The sequence below is a fragment of the Centropristis striata genome, chromosome 11 (assembly GCF_030273125.1).
Source record: "Centropristis striata isolate RG_2023a ecotype Rhode Island chromosome 11, C.striata_1.0, whole genome shotgun sequence".
In the NCBI taxonomy this organism is placed as follows: domain Eukaryota; kingdom Metazoa; phylum Chordata; class Actinopteri; order Perciformes; family Serranidae; genus Centropristis; species Centropristis striata.
In genome coordinates this window covers 13,318,161-13,339,179 of record NC_081527.1, presented here as the reverse complement: position 1 = coordinate 13,339,179, position 21,019 = coordinate 13,318,161, and the positions used below count along the sequence as shown (strand labels likewise).

General features: G+C 38.0%; 1 protein-coding gene across 2 annotated transcripts in view; it reads left to right on the top strand.

The window, feature by feature from the left end:
- The window catches only part of dnah9l (dynein, axonemal, heavy polypeptide 9 like), a 57,956-nt gene that overhangs the window by 31,469 nt on the left and 5,468 nt on the right, over positions 1-21,019 (top strand). The window contains exons 55-83 of one of the 2 annotated variants that reach the window (XM_059345014.1): positions 46-208; positions 627-750; positions 2,222-2,364; positions 2,494-2,655; positions 3,848-3,907; positions 3,998-4,171; positions 4,277-4,423; positions 5,705-5,818; positions 6,074-6,217; positions 6,817-6,999; positions 7,516-7,521; positions 8,561-8,662; positions 9,145-9,279; positions 9,416-9,589; positions 10,723-10,855; positions 11,097-11,199; positions 11,360-11,482; positions 11,590-11,794; positions 13,222-13,386; positions 13,490-13,630; positions 14,411-14,581; positions 14,659-14,781; positions 15,395-15,588; positions 15,696-15,844; positions 17,454-17,581; positions 17,812-17,949; positions 20,380-20,469; positions 20,547-20,738; positions 20,838-20,957. In XM_059345014.1, the coding sequence (XP_059200997.1) occupies positions 46-208; positions 627-750; positions 2,222-2,364; positions 2,494-2,655; positions 3,848-3,907; positions 3,998-4,171; positions 4,277-4,423; positions 5,705-5,818; positions 6,074-6,217; positions 6,817-6,999; positions 7,516-7,521; positions 8,561-8,662; positions 9,145-9,279; positions 9,416-9,589; positions 10,723-10,855; positions 11,097-11,199; positions 11,360-11,482; positions 11,590-11,794; positions 13,222-13,386; positions 13,490-13,630; positions 14,411-14,581; positions 14,659-14,781; positions 15,395-15,588; positions 15,696-15,844; positions 17,454-17,581; positions 17,812-17,949; positions 20,380-20,469; positions 20,547-20,738; positions 20,838-20,957 (4,006 nt within the window). Of the gene's footprint in view, positions 1-45; positions 209-626; positions 751-2,221; positions 2,365-2,493; positions 2,656-3,847; positions 3,908-3,997; positions 4,172-4,276; positions 4,424-5,704; positions 5,819-6,073; positions 6,218-6,816; positions 7,000-7,515; positions 7,522-8,560; positions 8,663-9,144; positions 9,280-9,415; positions 9,590-10,722; positions 10,856-11,096; positions 11,200-11,359; positions 11,483-11,589; positions 11,795-12,181; positions 12,257-13,221; positions 13,387-13,489; positions 13,631-14,410; positions 14,582-14,658; positions 14,782-15,394; positions 15,589-15,695; positions 15,845-17,453; positions 17,582-17,811; positions 17,950-20,379; positions 20,470-20,546; positions 20,739-20,837; positions 20,958-21,019 lie in introns of those variants that run through there. The other variant, XM_059345015.1, reaches the window with a different exon arrangement.

Below are 21,019 nucleotides of genomic sequence, written 5' to 3'. Positions count from 1 at the left end.
AAACCACAGAGCGTACACACGATTAATTCTGCTGTTTGCTCTCAGGTGCCGTATCAGTCGTATCCTGGAGGCCCCCTACGGTAACGCCCTGCTGGTGGGGGTCGGAGGCAGCGGGAAGCAGAGTCTGTGTCGGCTGGCTGCCTTCCTCAGCCTGCTGGAGGTTTTCCAGATCACTCTGCGTAAAGGCTACGGCATCAGTGACCTTAAAGTAAACATGCATTTACACACGTGTAGTTGGAAAATGTCACTACACTGTTTGAATTCACTGAAGATGAAGCTGTTTTCTTCAATTTCTTCTTCATTTTAATGCCTGGTACAACTAAAGGTACATTTGTTTGGACAAATATATTGATAACAACAAAAATACCTCAATCGAGTTTAATTTAAGAGCTGATATCTAGCCATTTTTCATCGTTTTCTGAATATAACCAAAATCATAATCGAGAAAACCATAAAAAATTGCTAGATATCAGCTTTTAAATTAAAATCTTTTGAGGTATTTCTGTTGTTATCATTATATTTGTTTAGTTGTACCAGGCATTAAAATGAACAAGAAATTAAGGAAAACAAGGGTGGTCTAAAAAAATTTCAAATGACTGTATGTCTTTTTTTTTTTTCATTTCCAGAGTGATATAGCAGCGCTGTATATAAAAGTTGGGGTGAAGAACATTGGGACAGTGTTCCTTCATACAGACGCCCAGATTCCAGATGAACGCTTCCTGGTGCTCATCAACGATATGCTGGCCTCAGGTTTGGCTGAACTGACCTAATGATTTGACAAAAAAGACATATAATTAAATGTAGAGTGCTTAAGGAATTTATAAGACCACTGGTTTATGTCACAGCTGTTCTAAATAAACAGCATTAGTAATAACTAATATAATTTTGTATGTGTCTGCAATGGTTAATACACCAGTATGTAGAGGCTCTTTAACCGAAATGATATTTTAAATGCTAAAATATAAATATTATTGTTATCCATGAATTTTCAAATTTACGATTTTACAAAACAAACTTACACATTATTATTTCTTGATGAAGTTGTCAAATTATAGTTATTTACTTGCATTCCTGAACAGAAAAATTAGTCTTAGTGGTTGAATGTTATGCTTGATTAATTTCTGACTTCCCAGAGAAGCCCAGTGAGACGGCTAAAATGTAGGTATAAACAGGTGAATTCAGTTTGTTTCTGGCAAATAAAAAACAATAATATTTTAGTTTTTAAACAAGCTTTTGAAATATTTCTAAAATATTTATGTTTTCTTGTTTTTATGACAGGGTCTACAGTGGTCTAATAAATTTGTTGAGCAGTATAATAAAAGTAAATAAGATAAATGTAAAGGACATACACAAACGGTATTTTATGGGGTTTAGTATGAATCCATGTCCAGTTTCAGTGACTTTCAGGCATTAACTTAACAATACTTAATGAACATTTCTCAGTGTTTTGTCAATTGATGCTGAAAAGATACATAGTGCACATGTTGGATACATACAGGTGCATCTCAATGAATTACAATGTCATAGAAAAGTTTATTTATGTCAGTAATTCAATTAAAAAAAGTGGAAATAACACATTATATCGATCCATTACACACAGAATGAAACATTTAATGTCTTAATTTATTTAATTCCTTGTAATCTTGTAATGATTATGGCTTACATTTAGTGAAGACCTAAAACTCAGTCTCTCAAAAATGTTTAATATTACAAAAGAACAATTTTAAAAAGTATGTTTATTTTGGAAATGTTGGCCTCTGAAAATGACTTGGTTGGGGCTATTTGACTTGAACTACTGGAAATTCACTTTTCCATCATATTCAAATGTATTGAGATGCACCTGTATAGGAGTAAGTTGTGATCCATAGACTAAACCAAAATGTATAATTTCATATTTTGGGAATGAGGTGATGCATTGATAATGGTGATGGCATCCTTGGTTCCACTGGCTGATAGAAGCATTAAAGAACGACATAGAAAAATCAACTTTTATTATAAACTTATTTTGTACGATCTTTTCATAATAGTAATAATAAACATTTTTAGACAAGGCATATATAATGAAGAGAGTACAAATGAGGCCAAAGGACACAAGCTCAAAAAGAGAAAGACAATAAAATAAATCAAATAAATAGAAATTTAGGTAAGATGGACGGAAGGACAGACAGACAGATAGATTGGGACAAATACACATTTTGAGCTTGCGTTGTTTGTTATTTAGGGGACATTCCAGACCTGTTCAGTGATGAAGAGGTGGATATGATTGTGACGTCGATCCGGATGGAGCTGAGAGGACTGGGACTCATCGACAGCAGAGACAATTGCTGGAGCTTCTTCATTGAGAGGATACGAAGACAGCTCAAGGTCTGAAACATTATTTATGACGTGCGATATGGGATCAAAGTGTAATCTGATACCAGCTTTATATTTAAACCCACTTTCTCCTATCATTGATTATAAAATATGTCTGCCGCCACCCTCTGTGTCCTCCAGGTCGTCTTGTGTTTCTCCCCGGTCGGGTTCACGTTGCGGACACGTGCGCGGAAGTTTCCGGCTCTGGTGAATTGTACAGCCATAGACTGGTTCCACCCCTGGCCTCAGCTCGCCCTGCAGTCTGTCAGCTCCACTTTCATAGAGAAGACACCTGGACTGGAGGTGACAGTTTATTCAGCTAGAAATAATTTCTTTTAAATATTTACAGCTTCCTCTGCTCTTCTGAAGTGTCAAAATGTAGTTAATATGCCAGTCATATCCTATTACAGGATTTGTTTTTGATATTAAGTCTACACTCCCTGACAAAAGTCTTGTCGCTTATCAAGTCGTAGGAACAACAAATAATAACTTGATTTGTAGTTGATCAATTGGAATCAGAAATGGCTTATATGAAAGGTAAAGGCCTCTAGATGATGCCCATTATACCAAAATAAAGTCTTGTGAGTTTTGTCATTTAATTAGGGGAGAAAGGTTTAGATTTTGCTTGATTCAACCAATCACATATTAGAGCTTCACCTGTGACAAATCCTGTAATTAACACATTCCCCGGTGTGTATAAAAAGTACCCCAGCACACCTGACCTTCATGTGAAGTGCAACCAGACGTCTGACATCATGCCAATGATCCAACCTCAGAACCTGAAGACAAAGTCTACTGCTGAAGTGAAAGACATCTTCAATACATCCAAATGCACCTTCTCATACTTCAGCATCCACATCAAAGTTCCAGAAAGCAAAGAAGGTCAAGGTGCTTCAGGATTGTCCAGGCCAGTCACCAGACATGAACATTATTGAGCATGTCTGGGGTAAGATATAGTAGGAGGCTTGGAAGATGAAACCAAAGAATCTTGATGAATAAGACTGCTTTCTTTGCTGTTCCAGATGACTTCATCAATAAATTATTTGAGTCATTGCAGAGACATATGGATGCAGTCCTCCAAGCTCATGGGACTCATGATATATGATATTAATTGTTTTTCCCAAGGCACCATGACTTTATGTTCTGATGTTATTTTAGTATGTTTGTGTATTCAAAATAAAGTATTATTTGTAGAGTACATTATTTTTGCATGCGACAAGACGGAAAATCTGACCTTTCTGCCCTAATTAAATGCTAAAACTCAATGAATGATACAAGACTTTATTTTGGTGTAATGGGCATCATCTAGAGGCCTTTACCTTTCATATAAGCCATTTCTGATTCCAATTCATCAACTACAAGTCAAGTTATTATTTGTTGTTCCTACAACTTGGATAAGCGACAAGACTTTTGTTTCTGAAAAATGTGGTTACTATAATTGATGCCTGCAAATACAATATTTCCCTAAATCCTTGTGCATGTTTGTCTAATGCAGCCAAATGTGCGGGCATCCATCAGTGAGTTCATCTCCTACGCCCACACCAGTGTCAATGAGGTGAGTTGTTGCAAAGCACCATGGGTGATAACTCCTCCTGACACCTTCTTTGATAATGATCTTTTATTTTTGTTTAACCACTCCGTACAGGTGAGTGTGAAGTACCAGCAGAATGAAAAGCACTTTAACTACACCACCCCGAAGAGTTTCCTGGAGTTTATGAAACTCTACGGCAACCTGCTGGGGAAAAAGCGCACGGAGCTGACGCAGAAGATGGATCGGTTAGAGAACGGCCTGCAGAAGCTGCAGTCGACCGCCTCACAGGTCAGACCATGTTTCTACTTGTCTGTCTACATGCTGTATTCTCTCAGGCTGTCTCCCCGTATTCATGTTGTTATATCCAGGCATCATCCTGTCTTTGTTGCTCAGGTGGAAGATCTGAAGGCCAAGCTGGCGGTGCAGGAGGTGGAGCTGTGGCAGAGGAACACAGACATAGAGGCTCTTATTGATAAAATAGGACAACAGACAGACAGACTCAACCAAGAGAGAGCTGTGGCGGATGCAGAGGAACAAAGGGTGAGAGAGAGAGAGAGAGAGAGAGTGTGTGTGTGTGTGTGTGTGTGGCTTAATAGGGCTGATGTTTCTATTATGGCAAAAAATATAATTAAGATTTTTCAGTCAATGATGACATCGTGATTATTTAAGTTCAAAGCTCCATCGGACTGGAATAATCTTCCTTTAAACATACGATCATTGACGTCTTTTCATAGTTTTAAATATGCCCTGTCTTCTTATTTTGAGTTAAACTGCACATGTTTCAGATAATATTATGTCATTTTTTTCTATTTATTTATTTATTTATTTTTTTTAAAAATGCAATTTCAATTTACAATAATATTATGTTACTTCTTTCAGTTTTACTAGGCTAATGTTATGGCCAACTTGTGGCCATTGAGAGGTTGTGATTATTCTTGTGTTCATTTTTTGTTTGTTATGTTTGTGTTGATGCCTGTTGTCTTTGTTGTTGTATGTCTGTAAATTGTTGAGTGTTTTGTTTTGTAATGTACTTTAGGACCCCCTCGAAAACGAGAGGATTCCTCTCAAGGGGTTTATCCCACTCAATAAAATTTCTGATGATTTAACACAATAAACATTGACTTTGGAACACCAAAAAACCCAGTATATACTGTCACTTTTCCCCAGGGAGTGTACATATGTACATATAATATAATTAAAATATAGTAGTGAACCAAAAAAAACCTATAATGTCCACCTATAATTCCATAAAATATAAAAATAAAAATAAATTACAAAAATTATTATAAATTAAATAAAAATAAAAATGTGTTGTTGTATCGTAAATACACTTTCACAACTGCATTCCATACACGGCATTTTTTTTTAATAATGTAAAAAATAAATATGTAAAGATATGTTGTTTGATTGTTGACAATCCACTGAAAACACCTAAATATAGTTTAAAACTTTTGGTAAACTATACTGAACATATTCGGGTCAGTAATGGGCAAAACTGCCCCTTTGTAGAGAAGGGCTGTACTGGATTTATAACACAGAAAAAAAACTTCATTGTAAGATAAAATAAGTCAAAATCATGCTGCATTTTGTTGTACTAATATCTTGTTGGAAGCCAAAATCACAATTTAAAAAATAATTTGCTCTGAATCGCCCGGCCTTCGTCCTGGACCATCAAATCAACAGCACATTTTGAGTTTCATTAGAACCACTTCTTCAGTTTACAGACATAAAAGCTGAAGGCCAGAAATAAGCAAAACTTGTAACCATTCAAAGTACAAAGCAGTCTTTACCCAATTTTGTGTCTTTGTTGTGTTTCTTCAGGTGGCAGCAATCCAAGCTAAAGTGACTAAACAGCAGCAGGAGACTGAAGAGGATCTTGCCAAGGCTGAACCTGCCCTACAGGCAGCCAACGCAGCCCTCAATACATTAAACAGGGTGAATCACAAACACAGAGACATGAATCCTGACTCCATAACTGATTTATTTTATTTGTTTTGTTTCATTTAATTCAGTTTATTTTATAGGCATCGTTAGCCTTGCAATTATACAAAAAAGCAACAAAAAACAACACATTGCAAGGTTGGCTGCATCCCAGCCCCGCAAATGAAAAATTGAAGCTTGTGTCTGTGTGTGTGTGTGTGTGTGTCTGTGTGTGTGTGTGTGTGTGTGTGTGTGTGTGTGCTCATCCAGTTAAACCTGACAGAGCTGAGGACGTTCCCCAACCCTCCAGCTATTGTCACCAACGTCTCAGCAGCTGTTCTGGTGCTGCTGTCTCCCCAAGGCCGAATCCCCAAAGATCGCAGCTGGAAGGCGTCCAAAATGGTCATGAGCAAGGTGATATTTTACAGCGACGTCTCGTTGTGTTTCTTAGATTAATGCCTTGCGACAACAACGCCAAAAAATCCATCACAAATAAATTCTCTAAACTGCTGAAATAACGCTGCATCACTTTTAAAAATGACTTATTGCCGTTTTATTTCCCATTCCTTATTGTGTATGTGTTTTCATAGTTATTGCAATGATGTATAGGCTGCTTGAATACTCCTTTCACGTTTTATCTGTTCTCGAATAGTCTATATTATACTGAATGTTTTATTACCTCTATATTTTTTGTTCTGTGTGCAGCTGCTACCTTGATGTCTTGTAAAAGAGATTTTCAATCTCAGCGAGGCACTTTATATAAAACAAAAAAAGAGAGAATTTTAGCCCTTGGTTGATACATTACACACTTTGAGACACTTTATGTATTTTTATTTTTATTTCACTTCTCTATTCCCGCTCATGATTTAGAATCCACACAGTCTGCAGAACTATTATATCTGGATATTGATGTGACACCATTTTGTCTAATCCACACACACACACACACACACACACACACACACACACACACACACACACACACCTACCTCTGTACACAAATGCCCCTGCAGGTGGATGACTTCCTGCAGGCTCTGGTGAACTTTGACAAAGAGCACATCCCCGAGGCCACAGTGAGGTGTGTGAGAGACGAACACCTCAGTGACCCGGAGTTCAACCCAGAGTTTGTGCGACAGAAATCCTCAGCTGCTGCAGGGCTCTGTGCCTGGGTGATCAACATCATACGCTTCCACGAGGTACACACACACACACACACACGCCAGCTGTCAGACATATTCAGTGTCAGCCAAGCCGGTGCAGGGCTGTACCGAATGTCATTTGCTTTACTGTTGAAGCTTCTGTTGACGTTTTCAAATAAATGTCTGGCATAGTATTCGATGACATCATCACAACCCCAAAAAAATCCTCACACAACATCCTCAATTTGAATAAAGTGATTTATGGGATTAAATGAGGTAGTCTTCATTAAATCAACTTTTTTTATGAGTGTAACTCATCAGTTTTGTTAACATAAATACATGTAGGCAGCAGGCTAATCCAATAAAGGCATAAAATATTAGTGTAGCCTAACTTTATCTACAACTGTGCAGAATTTCTGAGTTTATTAAGAATGAATACACATGCAAAAAAACAAAAAAACATGCAGCAGTACAGTGTTTATAGCTCACAGCTCTAAGCTGGTATGTGTTCCGTGTTCTTGTTGTTTCATGGTTTGATGTTTCTGTCTCCACACATATTGCTTCCCTGGATAGATATTTGTAAGTACAATTCTTCTTTGTTGTATTCATATTGCAGGATGCGAGCATGATATTTGTGATCATATAGATGAATTGTTTTTATAATTAATTTATGTTTACTGTCATGTTATTTTAAAGGCTGGTATTGATGTAATACATGATAATAAAAAAATGTTCTGGAAGGTAAGGGTTTTGTCTGAAAGAATGACATGGTATGTTATTGATTAAACTATACACACAACTGCCACTAGTTAAATGAAATGGAAAAGTGAATTTGAGCTGAATAGGGTGAACACCTCTTAAAAATATTCCCAGATTATGACTCAAGATACAGCCATGGTGGTTCCACAAGCAGATTAACTTCACATGTGTTGGGTTTGTTGAACTGGTGTGATATTCTAATTGAAGTTTGAGGGACCAAGGTACAACCATGCCCTCTTCTGGCAGGTTTATGGACTGCCATCTTAAATGTCATAAGAGAAATGTCAGGTAGAAGCCTTTAATTAACCAGTATCAAACAGATTAGCAATTCACTTTTTGCACTTGATTTTACAAATTGCTGCTTTAAAAAATGTTAGTGTATGTGGATGGATTTTTAATTAGCACTGCTTTGCTGTATGCCCACATTCACAGAATTGTTCAAATACACAGTCGCACATAAAGTTGGAATAAAATATTTTTTTGCCCTTTTCCATGAAATTATTGTGACAATGCGATTTATTATTGACAGGTAAAGTGCATATCTACTCAAACTTCATTAATCAATCTCTTCCAAACATATCACAATGAAAATGAAACCACAGTTAACAGGATTGTGTCTGAAAACTAAATTATTCCAACGTTATGCTACAGTGTATATGGACCAGTGTGAACAAAATGAAAATACCTGACCTTTAAATATTGTATATCATACTATGTATTTCCACTAATAAAATATGTTATTAAAACCACATACATACACTTCTAAACTGAGCAAATTACACTGTACTTCTGGCAAATCCATTCAAAATAATGAATCTTTTGGGGTCAAACTGTACATGTATTTATGTTTTGTCCACAGGTATTCTGTGAGGTAGAGATGAAGAGGATGTGTTTGTCTCAGGCCAATGCTGATCTGGCTGAAGCGGCTGAGAAACTAGAAGCCATCAGGAAGAAACTCACTGTAAGTTTGTTTAGATCATCACTCCTTTATTTTCCTTCATTTATTTGTCTTTCTTTCTGATTCCAGATTGTTTGACTTGCTGCTGGACAAGAAAATTCATTGTTTGTTTGCTTCTTGCCTCCACATTTTCCTGATGTGTCTGTCAATAAGGAGCTCCAGTTATTCATAGGTCCTACTGACTCTGCAAAATTACACTACAGGTGACTTTTAAAGGTCGTCTGATAATCCTCCAACACTACGCTACCACTTCTCCTGCAGCTATTTCTCTAGAATTCTGATTGCTCTTTGACATGTTTTATTATCTTGTTGAACTAGCAGTAATAGTAGACCTTTAAAGTGCATTCTCCACAGAGGTTAATATGTGGTTTAGCGCTACTACTCTTGTTTTATTACATTAACTGTCGAGTAATTTTCAGCTTTCAGCGTTAAGATGTTTTATTCAGGAGCTGCAACCTCAAGTCAACATATTTTTACTCTCCCAGGAGCTCGACAGCAGCCTGGAAAGTCTGACGACAGCTTATGAGAAAGCCACGTCAGAGAAACTGCGCTTTCAGGAAGAGGTCAACCGCACCAACAAGACAATAGAACTAGCCAATCGGCTGGTGAAAGGACTGGAGGTGAGCAAAGCAGCGACCAATAGGAGATCATGTTTGATTTTAAACATTGTGCATGTGTGTACTGTGGAGTAAGAGTTTGCTCCTTGTATCATACCCAGGTTTTTCACTGTATGTATGCCATATGTGCATGTTTCAGAGTGAGAATGTGCGCTGGGCCCACACAGTGGCTCAGTACCACGAGCAGGAGGCAACTCTCAGTGGGGACCTCCTCCTAACTGCAGCCTTCATCTCCTACGCCGGCACCTTCTCCAAGAAGTACAGGAGAGAGCTGCTGGACAACCTGTGGATGCCTTTCCTGCGGTGCCAGAAGGTCACAACAATTTACACTTTACATGCAACCAGCAAATACTGCTCATAAATCCTCATAATTGTGCTTATAGTATTACACAATTGCTGTCACTTTACTTAAAGCTCACAAAGTCATGCTATAGCATATTTTTGATATTGATAAGACATTATTCCATTTCAGAAACTTGGAGTTCATCATGTGTTATGATAGTTAGAGATTATCTCTATGTGTCTTTATAACTGGCTAAAGTTATGGTAGTCGTATTGTGCTCTGTAACCCAGGACTCTGATTCTTCTTTCAAACACATTTGTCACTTTGGTATGGAGGTATAAAGTATTATGAATGCTGACCTCATAAAAATTATGTCCACAATTGATTTATTTATTTTTTTGTAATTCATTTTTTATTGCTTTTCAACTGTGCAACAAAAGGGCCAACATACATGAGATGAACAATGACAAGAACAAACAACATAACTCCCGACATAAGAGGAGAGAAGAAAAATATTACTCACAAAGAGACACTTGCATAAACAAAACTAATACAAACATAGAAATAATTACATATGTCTACATAGACATGGTTCACATTGCCAGAATCTTTCTCAATTCCCTTCCTCTCACAGTCTCCACCCTACAACATATCAGACTTTTGTCACAATCAAGACATGGTTTATTGTTTGTATGAAAATACCTCAACATAGCTTCTCCAATCAACTATCTCGTATGAGATTCATGTATAGACCCCATATTTTCATAAATACCTCCTTCCTATTGTTCAGCCTGAAAATGAATTGTTCATAGCTGGCTATGTTGGTCATTTCTCCCATCCATTAATTAAATTGGATAACATTTTTTGACTTCCAATGTCTGGGAACAATCCTACATCCCGTAGTAAGGGCCAGCCTACACCATAGAGTTTGCTGGAATGATAACTCTACTCCCTCTGTTATAATGCCCAAAATACATAGAGCGGAACTCTGTGATAAATCTGTCCTGAGCACTTTGTTGATGAATAATATTATTATTTCCCATAGGTTCTGTGCCATTTCATGTGAAACTCCTTCCTCCTCCACATACCTCTCCCCCCCTCTATCACTCCCACAGCAGATTAGATTTCCATGATAACATCTATTCTTCTTTTTCCTCCCTCAGATGCCCATCCCCATGACAGAAGACTTAGACCCAGTGCTGATGCTGACTGATGATGCAATGGTGGCCCAGTGGAACAACGAAGGCTTACCGGGAGACAAAATGTCAACTCAGAATGCGACCATCCTCACAAACTGTGAGTAGTGGCAGTAAATATACACACACTGCAGTTCCATATATTCAGATTCAGATTCAGAATACTTTATTAGTCCCAGAAGGCCAATTCAGTTTTAACATCAGCCTGTCCATAGTACAAAAACATATTTTAAAAATCAGTAGAAGAAATAAATAGTACATTGACAGCAACAACAACCACTTTTCACACTTTTCACAGGGAATACAAACTGTGCAGTGCTCATGTGTGTGTGTCTCTTCAGGTGAGCGCTGGCCTCTCCTCATTGACCCTCAGCTGCAAGGCATTAAGTGGCTCAAGAGCCGCTACGGCAGCAGCCTCAAGGTTGTCAGTCTAGGGCAGAGAGGGTGAGTGAACTCCAGATTAAGGGTTTTCAATTCTGACCTGAAATGTTGCCACATATCTGATGCTCTCGCTCTCAGCAGCACTATTATTTTCTCTATCTTCTACAGACAGTTTTTGTGTAAATGTTCTTTTTTCCATTTTTTCTGTTAAATGTTGTTCCAGCTATGTAGATGTGATAGAACAGGCTGTCGTGGCAGGAGATACGGTCCTCATAGAGAACCTCGAGGAAAGCATTGACCCTGTTATCGACCCTCTGCTGGGACGACACACCATCAAGAAGGGAAGGTAAGAAACTGTGTACCGTGCACACAAAATTACCATTTCTTCTTCTCAATTTTGTGCCCTTCCCTCTTGCTCTTTACACTTCCTCCCTCTGTACCTCTCTCTTACAGCTGTATAAAGGTTGGAGACAAGGAGTGTTTCTTCCACCCAGGCTTCAGACTCATCCTGCACACCAAGTTGGCCAATCCTCACTACAAGCCAGAGATTCAAGCCCAGACCACCTTGATTAATTTTACTGTGACCAGAGATGGTCTAGAGGACCAGCTCCTGGCCCAGGTGGTGAATCAGGAAAGACCTGACCTGGAGCACCTCAAGGTGGGTTCAATTAGTTATTAGGATATTTAGCCTTAATATGATATAGCATATTGGTGTTGGTCTACCTATATATAAAATGCAATACTTAAGAGATATAGCTGGATAGACACAATATATCCTGCAGGGTCTACCTATCTTAAAACATAATATTCTTATCCACTGGTTCTTGAAAAGTCTTAAAACATCATGAAAATCCAATAATTTGAATTTAAGACCTTAAAATGTCTAAAATTATTTTATAATCTCATAAAATGTCTTAAATATGATTTTTGAAAGGTCTTAAAAATGTATTAACGTTACTTTTATTTAAAACAACTGCATAAACTTCAGTCTCGCGTTTAAATGTTTCGATTTTTGAGGACGCTATAACATAACTACAAAAAAGAACTAAGTACCTGTGCAGCCCAGTCAGAATTTATCTGGAAAAGCCAACAGCAAAGCCAAGTTACTTGTGTAAGATGGGTAAGTGCAAGTTCAACGATTTGTGGCTCCAGAATGAACAATTTAGTGCAGCCGGTGGATGAAAACATATATGAAGCACACTGCACCTTTTGCAAGAAAACTTTAAAATTTGGAACATTGGGCATCAAGGCATTGGAATTTTTTATTCCAATGTGAAAGAGCTGTGAATAAATTCATATACTTTGCAAGTAATTCCAGGCCTATGATTTTCCTTCATGTCTTTTGTACTTTTTTGCCTGTATGTACGGAAGCGTATTGCTGCCACCCTTATAAAAAAATATCCTCCATTTATCTCGTTATAACAAGAAACTATCACGTTATTTCGAGATAATGATCTTGTTATAACGAGATACTTTTTTTATCTCGTTATAACGAGAAACTGTCATTATCTTGAAATAACGTGATAGTATCTCGTTATAACGAGATAAATGGAGGATATATTTTTTTTATAAGGGTGGCAGCAATACGCTTCCGTAAGTATGGATGTGAAATGATTCTTAAATTCTATTCATTACGGTCTTAAAAAAGTCTTTAAAAGTCTTAAATTTGACTTTTTGAAACCTACAGAGACCCTGTTGTAAACACCCTTGTTAACCTGTTTTTCCCATTACTATATACAGTGTTATAATAATAGTGGGGACAAGAGTATTTTAAGATGAGATAATGTTACCACGGGTTACACGGTGGTCTAGTGGTTAGCACTCTTGCCTCACAGCAAGATGGTCGCCGGTTCAACTTCTGTGTGGAGTTTGCATGTTCTCCCCGTGTCAGCGTGGGTTTTCACCGGGTACTTCAGCTTCCTCCGACAGTCCAAAAACATGCGTAGGTTTAATTGTTGACTCTAAATTTTTTGTGGGTGTGAATGAGAGCGTGATTGTCTGTCTCTATGTGTCAGCCGTGCGATAGTCTCTATGGGCAGAAAGAAATTCACAACATAATCCAACCTGCTTGTTTCCTCTCTGCAGAGTGAACTGACCAAACAGCAGAACATGTTCAAGATTGAGCTGAAGCTCCTGGAGGACGAGCTGCTGACGAGGCTGTCTGCTGCAGAGAGTAACTTCCTGGGTGACAACGTGCTTGTGGAGAAGCTCGGGACCACCAAGCACACTGCTGCTGAGATTGAGATGAAGGTAACTGGGTGAAAGTGTCTGCTTAGTTTTTATAGCCTGAATTGAATATCACAATTACTGGTTCCATCTCTTCTTCTTCTCTTGACTTCTCCCTCGTTCTCAGGTCCTGGAAGCTAAAGTCAATGAGGTGAAGATAAACGAAGCTAGAGAACATTATCGTCTCGTTGCTGTCAGAGCTTCTCTGCTCTACTTTATCATGAACGATCTCAACAAGATCAATCCCATGTACCAGTTCAGCCTCAAGGTAAGGGCAGCATAGGAAGTGAGAAAATGAATCGGAAAGCAACAGAAACTCACATTGAAATAATGAATTAATGCAGTGATCATAACTATGACTGACATTAATGTTCAAATTCTAAATCAGCTTTTGAATGCTGTGCTTTTTTGTCTGTTCATTGAACTTTAACCTGATATTTCTGCACAGTTACAGATGAAGATTAGGCTACACTATTATTAGTATTACAACCCTGATTCCAAAAAGACTGTTACATTGTCTAAAATGTAAATATAAAATAATGAGATAATCTTCTAATCCTTTGTGACATATATTCATTATAAACTGTGCAAACTAAAAAAATCTTTTGTTTTGTACACTTTTGAATTTGATGCATTCTGTTTTTATTTACATATCACACATTGTCCCAATTTCTTTGATATCAGGGTTGTAAATTATTCTTAGTATTAGATTTCTGCAGTATGCTGCTGGCGAAGCATCGTTTCTCAACTCTGGAGTCAAAATGTATTGAAAAATGATGGATGTAATTATTTCCAGGATTCAAACACTTTTATGTAATTCATATCTGTTGGTGTTTATCTTTTTTTAAAACAACTCATTTAATCTGATGAATCACTTTATACAAATTGAGGCTTTTCTTTGTTTCTTTCAGTATGATTGCATCATAAAATATGACAACAGACATTTGAAGCTTTATTTTAAAAACTACATTACAATTGTAAAAAATACATTTGATACAGCCCTAAATATAACCATCTACGTAATAAACGTTGTCCCTCTCATTCTCAGGCCTTTAATGTGGTTTTTCACAAAGCGGTGGAGATGGCGGAGGCCTCTGAGGACGTGAAGAGCAGAGTAAACACGCTCATAGACTGTGTTACCTACTCCACCTTCAACTACATCAGCAGGGGATTATTTGAGGGAGACAAGCTCACCTTTACTGCACAGCTGGCCTTCCAGGTGTGTGTGTGTGTGTGTCTGTGTGAGTGTTAGAGGGGGACTGAGTTTTGTTTCTGACTGTGTTTTATCTCTTTTAGTTGCTACTGTTGAGTAAGGAGATAGATGTACGAGAGCTCGACTTCCTGCTGCGTTTTAACATTGATCACAACTACATCAGCCCCCTCGACTTCCTTTCTAACTCAGCGTGGAGCGCCATCAAGGTGCAGGCGCACACACACGCACACACACACACACACACACACACACACAAACACACAGAAATACTCTCTCTCTCTCTCTCTCTCTCTCACACACAGACACACACACACACACACACAAACACACAGAAATACTCTCTCTCTCTCTCTCTCTTTCTCACACACACAAAGACACACACACACACACACACACACACACACACTTGCAGACAGAGAGACCCACATTCAAACACACACACAAACACTCTCACACACACGCACACACACACACAGACAGACACACACACACATACTCTCTCTCTCTCACACACACACACACACACACTCACACACACACACACAGAAACCCACAGAAATACTCTCTCTCACACACACACAAAGACACACACAAACACTCTCACACACACGCACGCACACACACATAGACAGACAGACAGACACACACATACTCTCACACACACACTCACTCACGCACACACATACACACACACACACACACACACACACACACACACACACACTCACATAAACACTGACACACACACACACACACACACACACACAGGACATACATCTGTAAGTGTTATTGTCAAACCAACCTGCTGTCTCTGCCCAGGTGATGAGTTTCACTGATGAGTTTCGTGGTCTGGATCGGGACATCGAAGGCTCTCCTAAACGCTGGAAGAAGATGGTGGAGTCAGAGTGCCCGGAGAAAGAGAAATTTCCTCAGGAGTGGAAAGGGAAAAGCTCCCTGCAGAAACTCATCATGATGAGAGCCCTGAGGCCTGATCGCATGACCTATGCTCTTAGGTGAGGAGAGTTCCTCCCCTCTTGTTTCTTTTTCTTAGATTGACCACTTTTCTGTCACTTTTTCTTCAACCCGGGCTATTTCTGCTTGTTCTAATGCCATACTTTAGGAACTTTGTGGAGGAGAAGCTTGGCGTGAAGTATACAGAGGGCCGAAAAACTGAATTTGCAAAGTCCTTCAGAGAAAGTGGTCCAGCCTCACCTGTGTTCTTCATCCTCTCTCCTGGAGTGGACCCACTTAAAGATGTGGAATCACTGGGTACAGACTGCACTCACACACCACTACATACTCATACACTCTTACTGTTTTTCCAAAGTGCTGTTTGTATGTGTTAAAGAAGTCTCCCTAGTGGGCTTTTAGAAAAAAGGATCTTTACTACATTCTGCCAATAGTGACAAAAGAACAATCATTTTGCAAATGCATGCAGAGGAAAAGAACATTTAGAAGGAAATAACTTCAAAACTCAGGAGACAAACCATGAGAGTAATTAGTGAGGATAAAGGATGTTTTCAGTTGGAGTCACATGAAGTATTTCTCCATGGGGAGGTTTTAATCTACATCAATAAATAGATTTTTTAGACCACTTTCCAAAATTTGCCTGGCACAACATTTTTTTAAACCTTTAATCATTATTTTCGGGTTCTGGGTGTAAATTGTTGCTACATAATGAATACTAAGTTAGTAAATAAATACTAAGAATCTAATAAATGCTCTCAGGAAGTGTGGGGATTTAAATTCATCAGTCACTTTATTGGGTACGCCTGTGCAACTGCTTGTTAACGCAAATATGGATCAGATAATCACATGGCAGGGGCTACACGGTGGTGCAGCTGTTAGCACTCTTGGCTCACAAGAGGCTCGCCAGTTCGACTCCGGCCAGCTTTTGTGTGTAGCAATATACTATACAACAGTAAAAACATACAGCAACAAACTATTGTGCAAAATGGGCATGAAACAGCAGCAGGTGAACACATTTGAATACTGAGGTCTTCATCATTTGGCGTTCAGCGCCTGTATGGCACAGGGAATAAAAGACCTTTTATATGTGTTCTGGCTCGCCATCGGGGCCCTGAGTCAACGGCCAGACTGGAGCAACTCAAACTCAGAGTTCAGTGGATGTGAAGAATATACAAATATCTGTTTAGCATTCCTAAGCACGGCACTGTTAAAGATGTCATCAAGGTCTCTTTGTGGGTTGCCAACCACCTTCCCTGCAGTCTTAACAATTGTGGAAAGCTTGTTCTTGTCTTTCACACTCAAATTACCAAACCAAGCAGTTATATCAAACTGTAGGATGCTTTCAACCTGGTCTGAGTATTTCACAAACTGCGGATCTACTGGGATTTTCACACACAACCATCTCTAGGGTTTACAAAGAGCGGTCTGAAAAAGAGAAAATATCCAGTGAGAGGTCAGAGGAGAATGGTCAGACTGGTTGGAGATGATAGAATGGCAACAGTAACTCAAATAACCACACCAAGGTAGGCAGAAGACCATCTCTAAACGCAGATGTGCTACAGCAGCAGAAGACCACAATGGCCACTTTATTAGGTACACCTTGCTAGCTAATAAAGTGACCGGTGTATTGTATATAAAACTCTATTATACTATTCTACTATATAAAAAATATAAATAGGAGTTTCAAAGCATATTTAGTTTCTATATGTATCGGCACTGTTAACCTAATTATTTTAATTATTGAAAGCCTCCTATTCGTTTTATTTTGTCCCTTTTCTAATTGTTTTTTCTTTTTGTCCAATTGTTTTTTTCCTCCTTCTAGTGGGGTTTTATCGTCATGTCCTCATATTGTCTGTGCTTGATTCGTGTGTTATTTTGCCTGCATTCATTCAATCTTGTGTGCTCTCAGGAAGGAAGCTGGGTTTCACTATCGACCTTGGGAAGCTTCACAACGTGTCCCTGGGCCAGGGCCAGGAAGCTGTGGCTGAGATTGCCATGGAGAAAGCTGCCAAGGAGGGACACTGGGTTATATTGCAGGTCTGAGAGGCAGAGAGACAAGTTTATTCTGAAAATGTTTTATTTTAGATTCAAAACATTTGACAGAAAACTTGTTATTTTGCATTGTAAATCATTTAAATGTAGTATATTTTAATGGTTATTAGTTACTGAAATTCTAAATACTGTATTGGCCATGCATCAAACTTCACACCATCATCCTCTGTAATATTCTAGGTTTTGATGGTGTGTTTTCACTCCCCTCCCTGTAGAACATCCACCTGGTTGCTCGCTGGCTGGGATCACTGGAGAAACTCCTGGAGCGCTGCTGTGAAGGCAGTCATCCGGACTACAGAGTGTTTATGAGCGCTGAGCCGGCACCAACTCCCCAGGAACACATTATCCCACAGGTAGAGCTGCAGTGTGCAGGCAGTAAGATCATCTTTGCATGCATCACGCTTATATACAAGGATGAATTAATGTTCCCAGGGATCTTAACTCCCTCACTTTGTTAACCCTTGTATATATCACTTCAAAGAAGTGTCTCTGATGTCATTAGAGGACAAAAATGTCAGTGTCAAAAATAACTGCCTTAAAATAATATATATTAATATAATCTTAAATATTTTAATACATTTCAGTCCTGATTATAACAACCAAATATTAATTCATTTTCAGTATTTTAATGCTTCTGAACTATTGTGATAAACTGGGGTGGGATATGGGAATATAATGTCTTTATGACCAGTTTTTTGTTTTTTGTTGTTTTTACTAAATCTACCTACTATTTTATTGTTCCACCTATATCTGTCCAGGGTCTAGGGGCAGAAAATAGCAATGGCTCAATGTTTTATTGTACACTGTCCCTGTTTAACCCTCCTGTTATGTTCTTTTCTCAGGAACAGCAATATTGTTCGTGGGTCAATTTGATGTGGGGCATGTTTAATTATCCAAAAGTGTCTGAAACTATAAAATCCCCCCAAAATTATATCTCATTAATAACTCTATTACTTACTATTTTAATCAATATTTAGTGCAATAGTGTTCTTTACCTCTCACAGATCATGGTTCAATGGGGATAATTCACTCGTTTTTCATAATTAAAAAAAATGCATGTTAAAACTTTTTTTATGTACATTGGAAATACCTACATATAGAAACGTTAGTTTTACACACCAATCATTTTTTTGAATTTTTATTTTACATCCATACATTTTTTATTTTTATGAAAAATACTATTGAAATCGGTCAATTTGACCCACAACATAACAGGAAGGTTAAATAAGTTACATAACATTACATGTGCACTGATCCATTACATCAAATACTGCAGTGCTCCATTACACAGCAGCAATAACTGTAGTGGAAACCAGCAAAATAGCATGTATTGAGAAAATTATTTAATCAAATATTTTACAGATACAAAATGCTCTTCAATTGGATTTTGATATCGTACAAAACTGGCTCTCATCTAACAGACTTCTGCTCAATAAAACTAAATCTTATTCCATGGTCTTTGGTACAAAACATAATCTAAAAACCAAATCTAATTATTTAATAATAACATGTAATGATGGTACAAATCTGCATGAAGTTGAACAATTTAAATATCTAGGTTTATGGCTTGACTCAGAACTTACCTTCAAACCTCACATTGACTATATTCTCCGTAAAATCAACTTTGGTATTGGTGTTTTATTTCGATCCAAGAACTGTTTTACACTTAATGTTCGAAGGAAACTTCCCCTACAACTTATTTTACCGGTTTTTGATTACGCTGATGTAGTATATCTAAATGCATCTAAAACCAATCTTCTACCCCTCAACACAGCATATAACTGTCTATGTAGATTTGTTCTTGGTTGTTTATTTTACACTCATCACTGTATCATGTATAACACACTCAAATGACCCACACTCAATATAAGAAGACATATTCACTGGCTACAGTTTATTTTTAAATGTATACATTGCAATTATCCTGTCTATTTACAACAATTTGTGATTCCACATTCCTCAACATATCAATTACGACACTCATCTCAGTACTTCTTTTTCATTCCTACAGTGAACAAAACAATTGGTAAAAAAGCATTTAAGTTCAAAGCTCCATCGGACTGGAATAATCTTCCTTTAAACATACGATCATTGACATCTTTTCATAGTTTTAAATATGCCCTGTCTTCTTATTTTGAGTTAAACTGCACATGTTTCAGATAATATTATGTCATATTTATTTATTTATTTTTAAATGCAATTTCAATTTACAATAATATTATGTTACTTCTTTCAGTTTTACTAGGCTAATGTTATGGCCAACCTGTGGCCATTGAGAGGTTGTGATTATTCTTGTATTTATTCTTGTGTTCATTTTTTGTTTGTTATGTTTGTGTTGATGCCTGTTGTCTTTGTTGTTGTATGTCTGTAAATTGTTGAGTGTTTTGTTTTGTAATGTACTTTAGGACCCCCTCGAAAACGAGAGGGTTCCTCTCAAGAGGTTTATCCTACTCAATACATTTCTGATGATGAAATATGAGAAAAAGGCTCAATCTGGTGGAAAATACTAAAAAACTACAATTTTGAACCCAGGGCTCATGACGAAAGCCTGTTATATTTAAATGCATGATTTTATGCTGTAACGGCTATGGAGTAATACATAGATAAATAAATAAATAAATAGTGGTTTTAATGGGTTTTAGTGGGTCTGAGTGTCTGTATTTTGGCTGCACAGTTTATTATAGACTTATTATAGGAGCCGGGGTTGACATAAATGGATACAATGGTAAAGTATTGGTATTAAATACAGATGTGAATCTTTTATTCTCATGTGTTTTCTTCAGGGCATCTTGGAAAACGCTATCAAGATCACCAATGAACCTCCTACGGGCATGCACGCCAATTTGCATGCTGCTCTGGATAACTTTGACCAGGTGAGTATCTATTGTCTGCTTTGTATTGGTAGAGTTTATTTATTTATGTATTTATTAATTCAAGGATCTCTTTCAAGGGCATCCTGGACCAGTGCAGCCGTGAGCAGGAGTTTAAGACCATCCTCTTCTCGCTGTGTTACTTCCATGCCTGTGTGGCCGAGAGAAGGAAGTTTGGGCCCCAGGGTTGGAACAGGAAGTACCCCTTCAACACCGGAGACCTGACAATATCAGTTAACGTGCTCTACAACTACCTGGAGGCTAATGCTCAGGTGGGCTGTGTTGTTGTGATGTGTGCCTGCAGCATGATGAAGATGAGAAGGACAATGATTGTATTAGCAGTGATTTTTCTTATAATTCTGATGATGAAGGTGCCGTGGGAGGACCTGAGGTATCTGTTTGGAGAGATCATGTACGGAGGACACATCACTGATGACTGGGACAGACGGCTCTGCAGGACGTACCTGGAGGAATACATGCAGCCCAACCAGGTCTGTACTGTTGTTCATGAGAGAGAAACAAGTGAATGTGTGGCTGATTGAGGTTGAGTGTT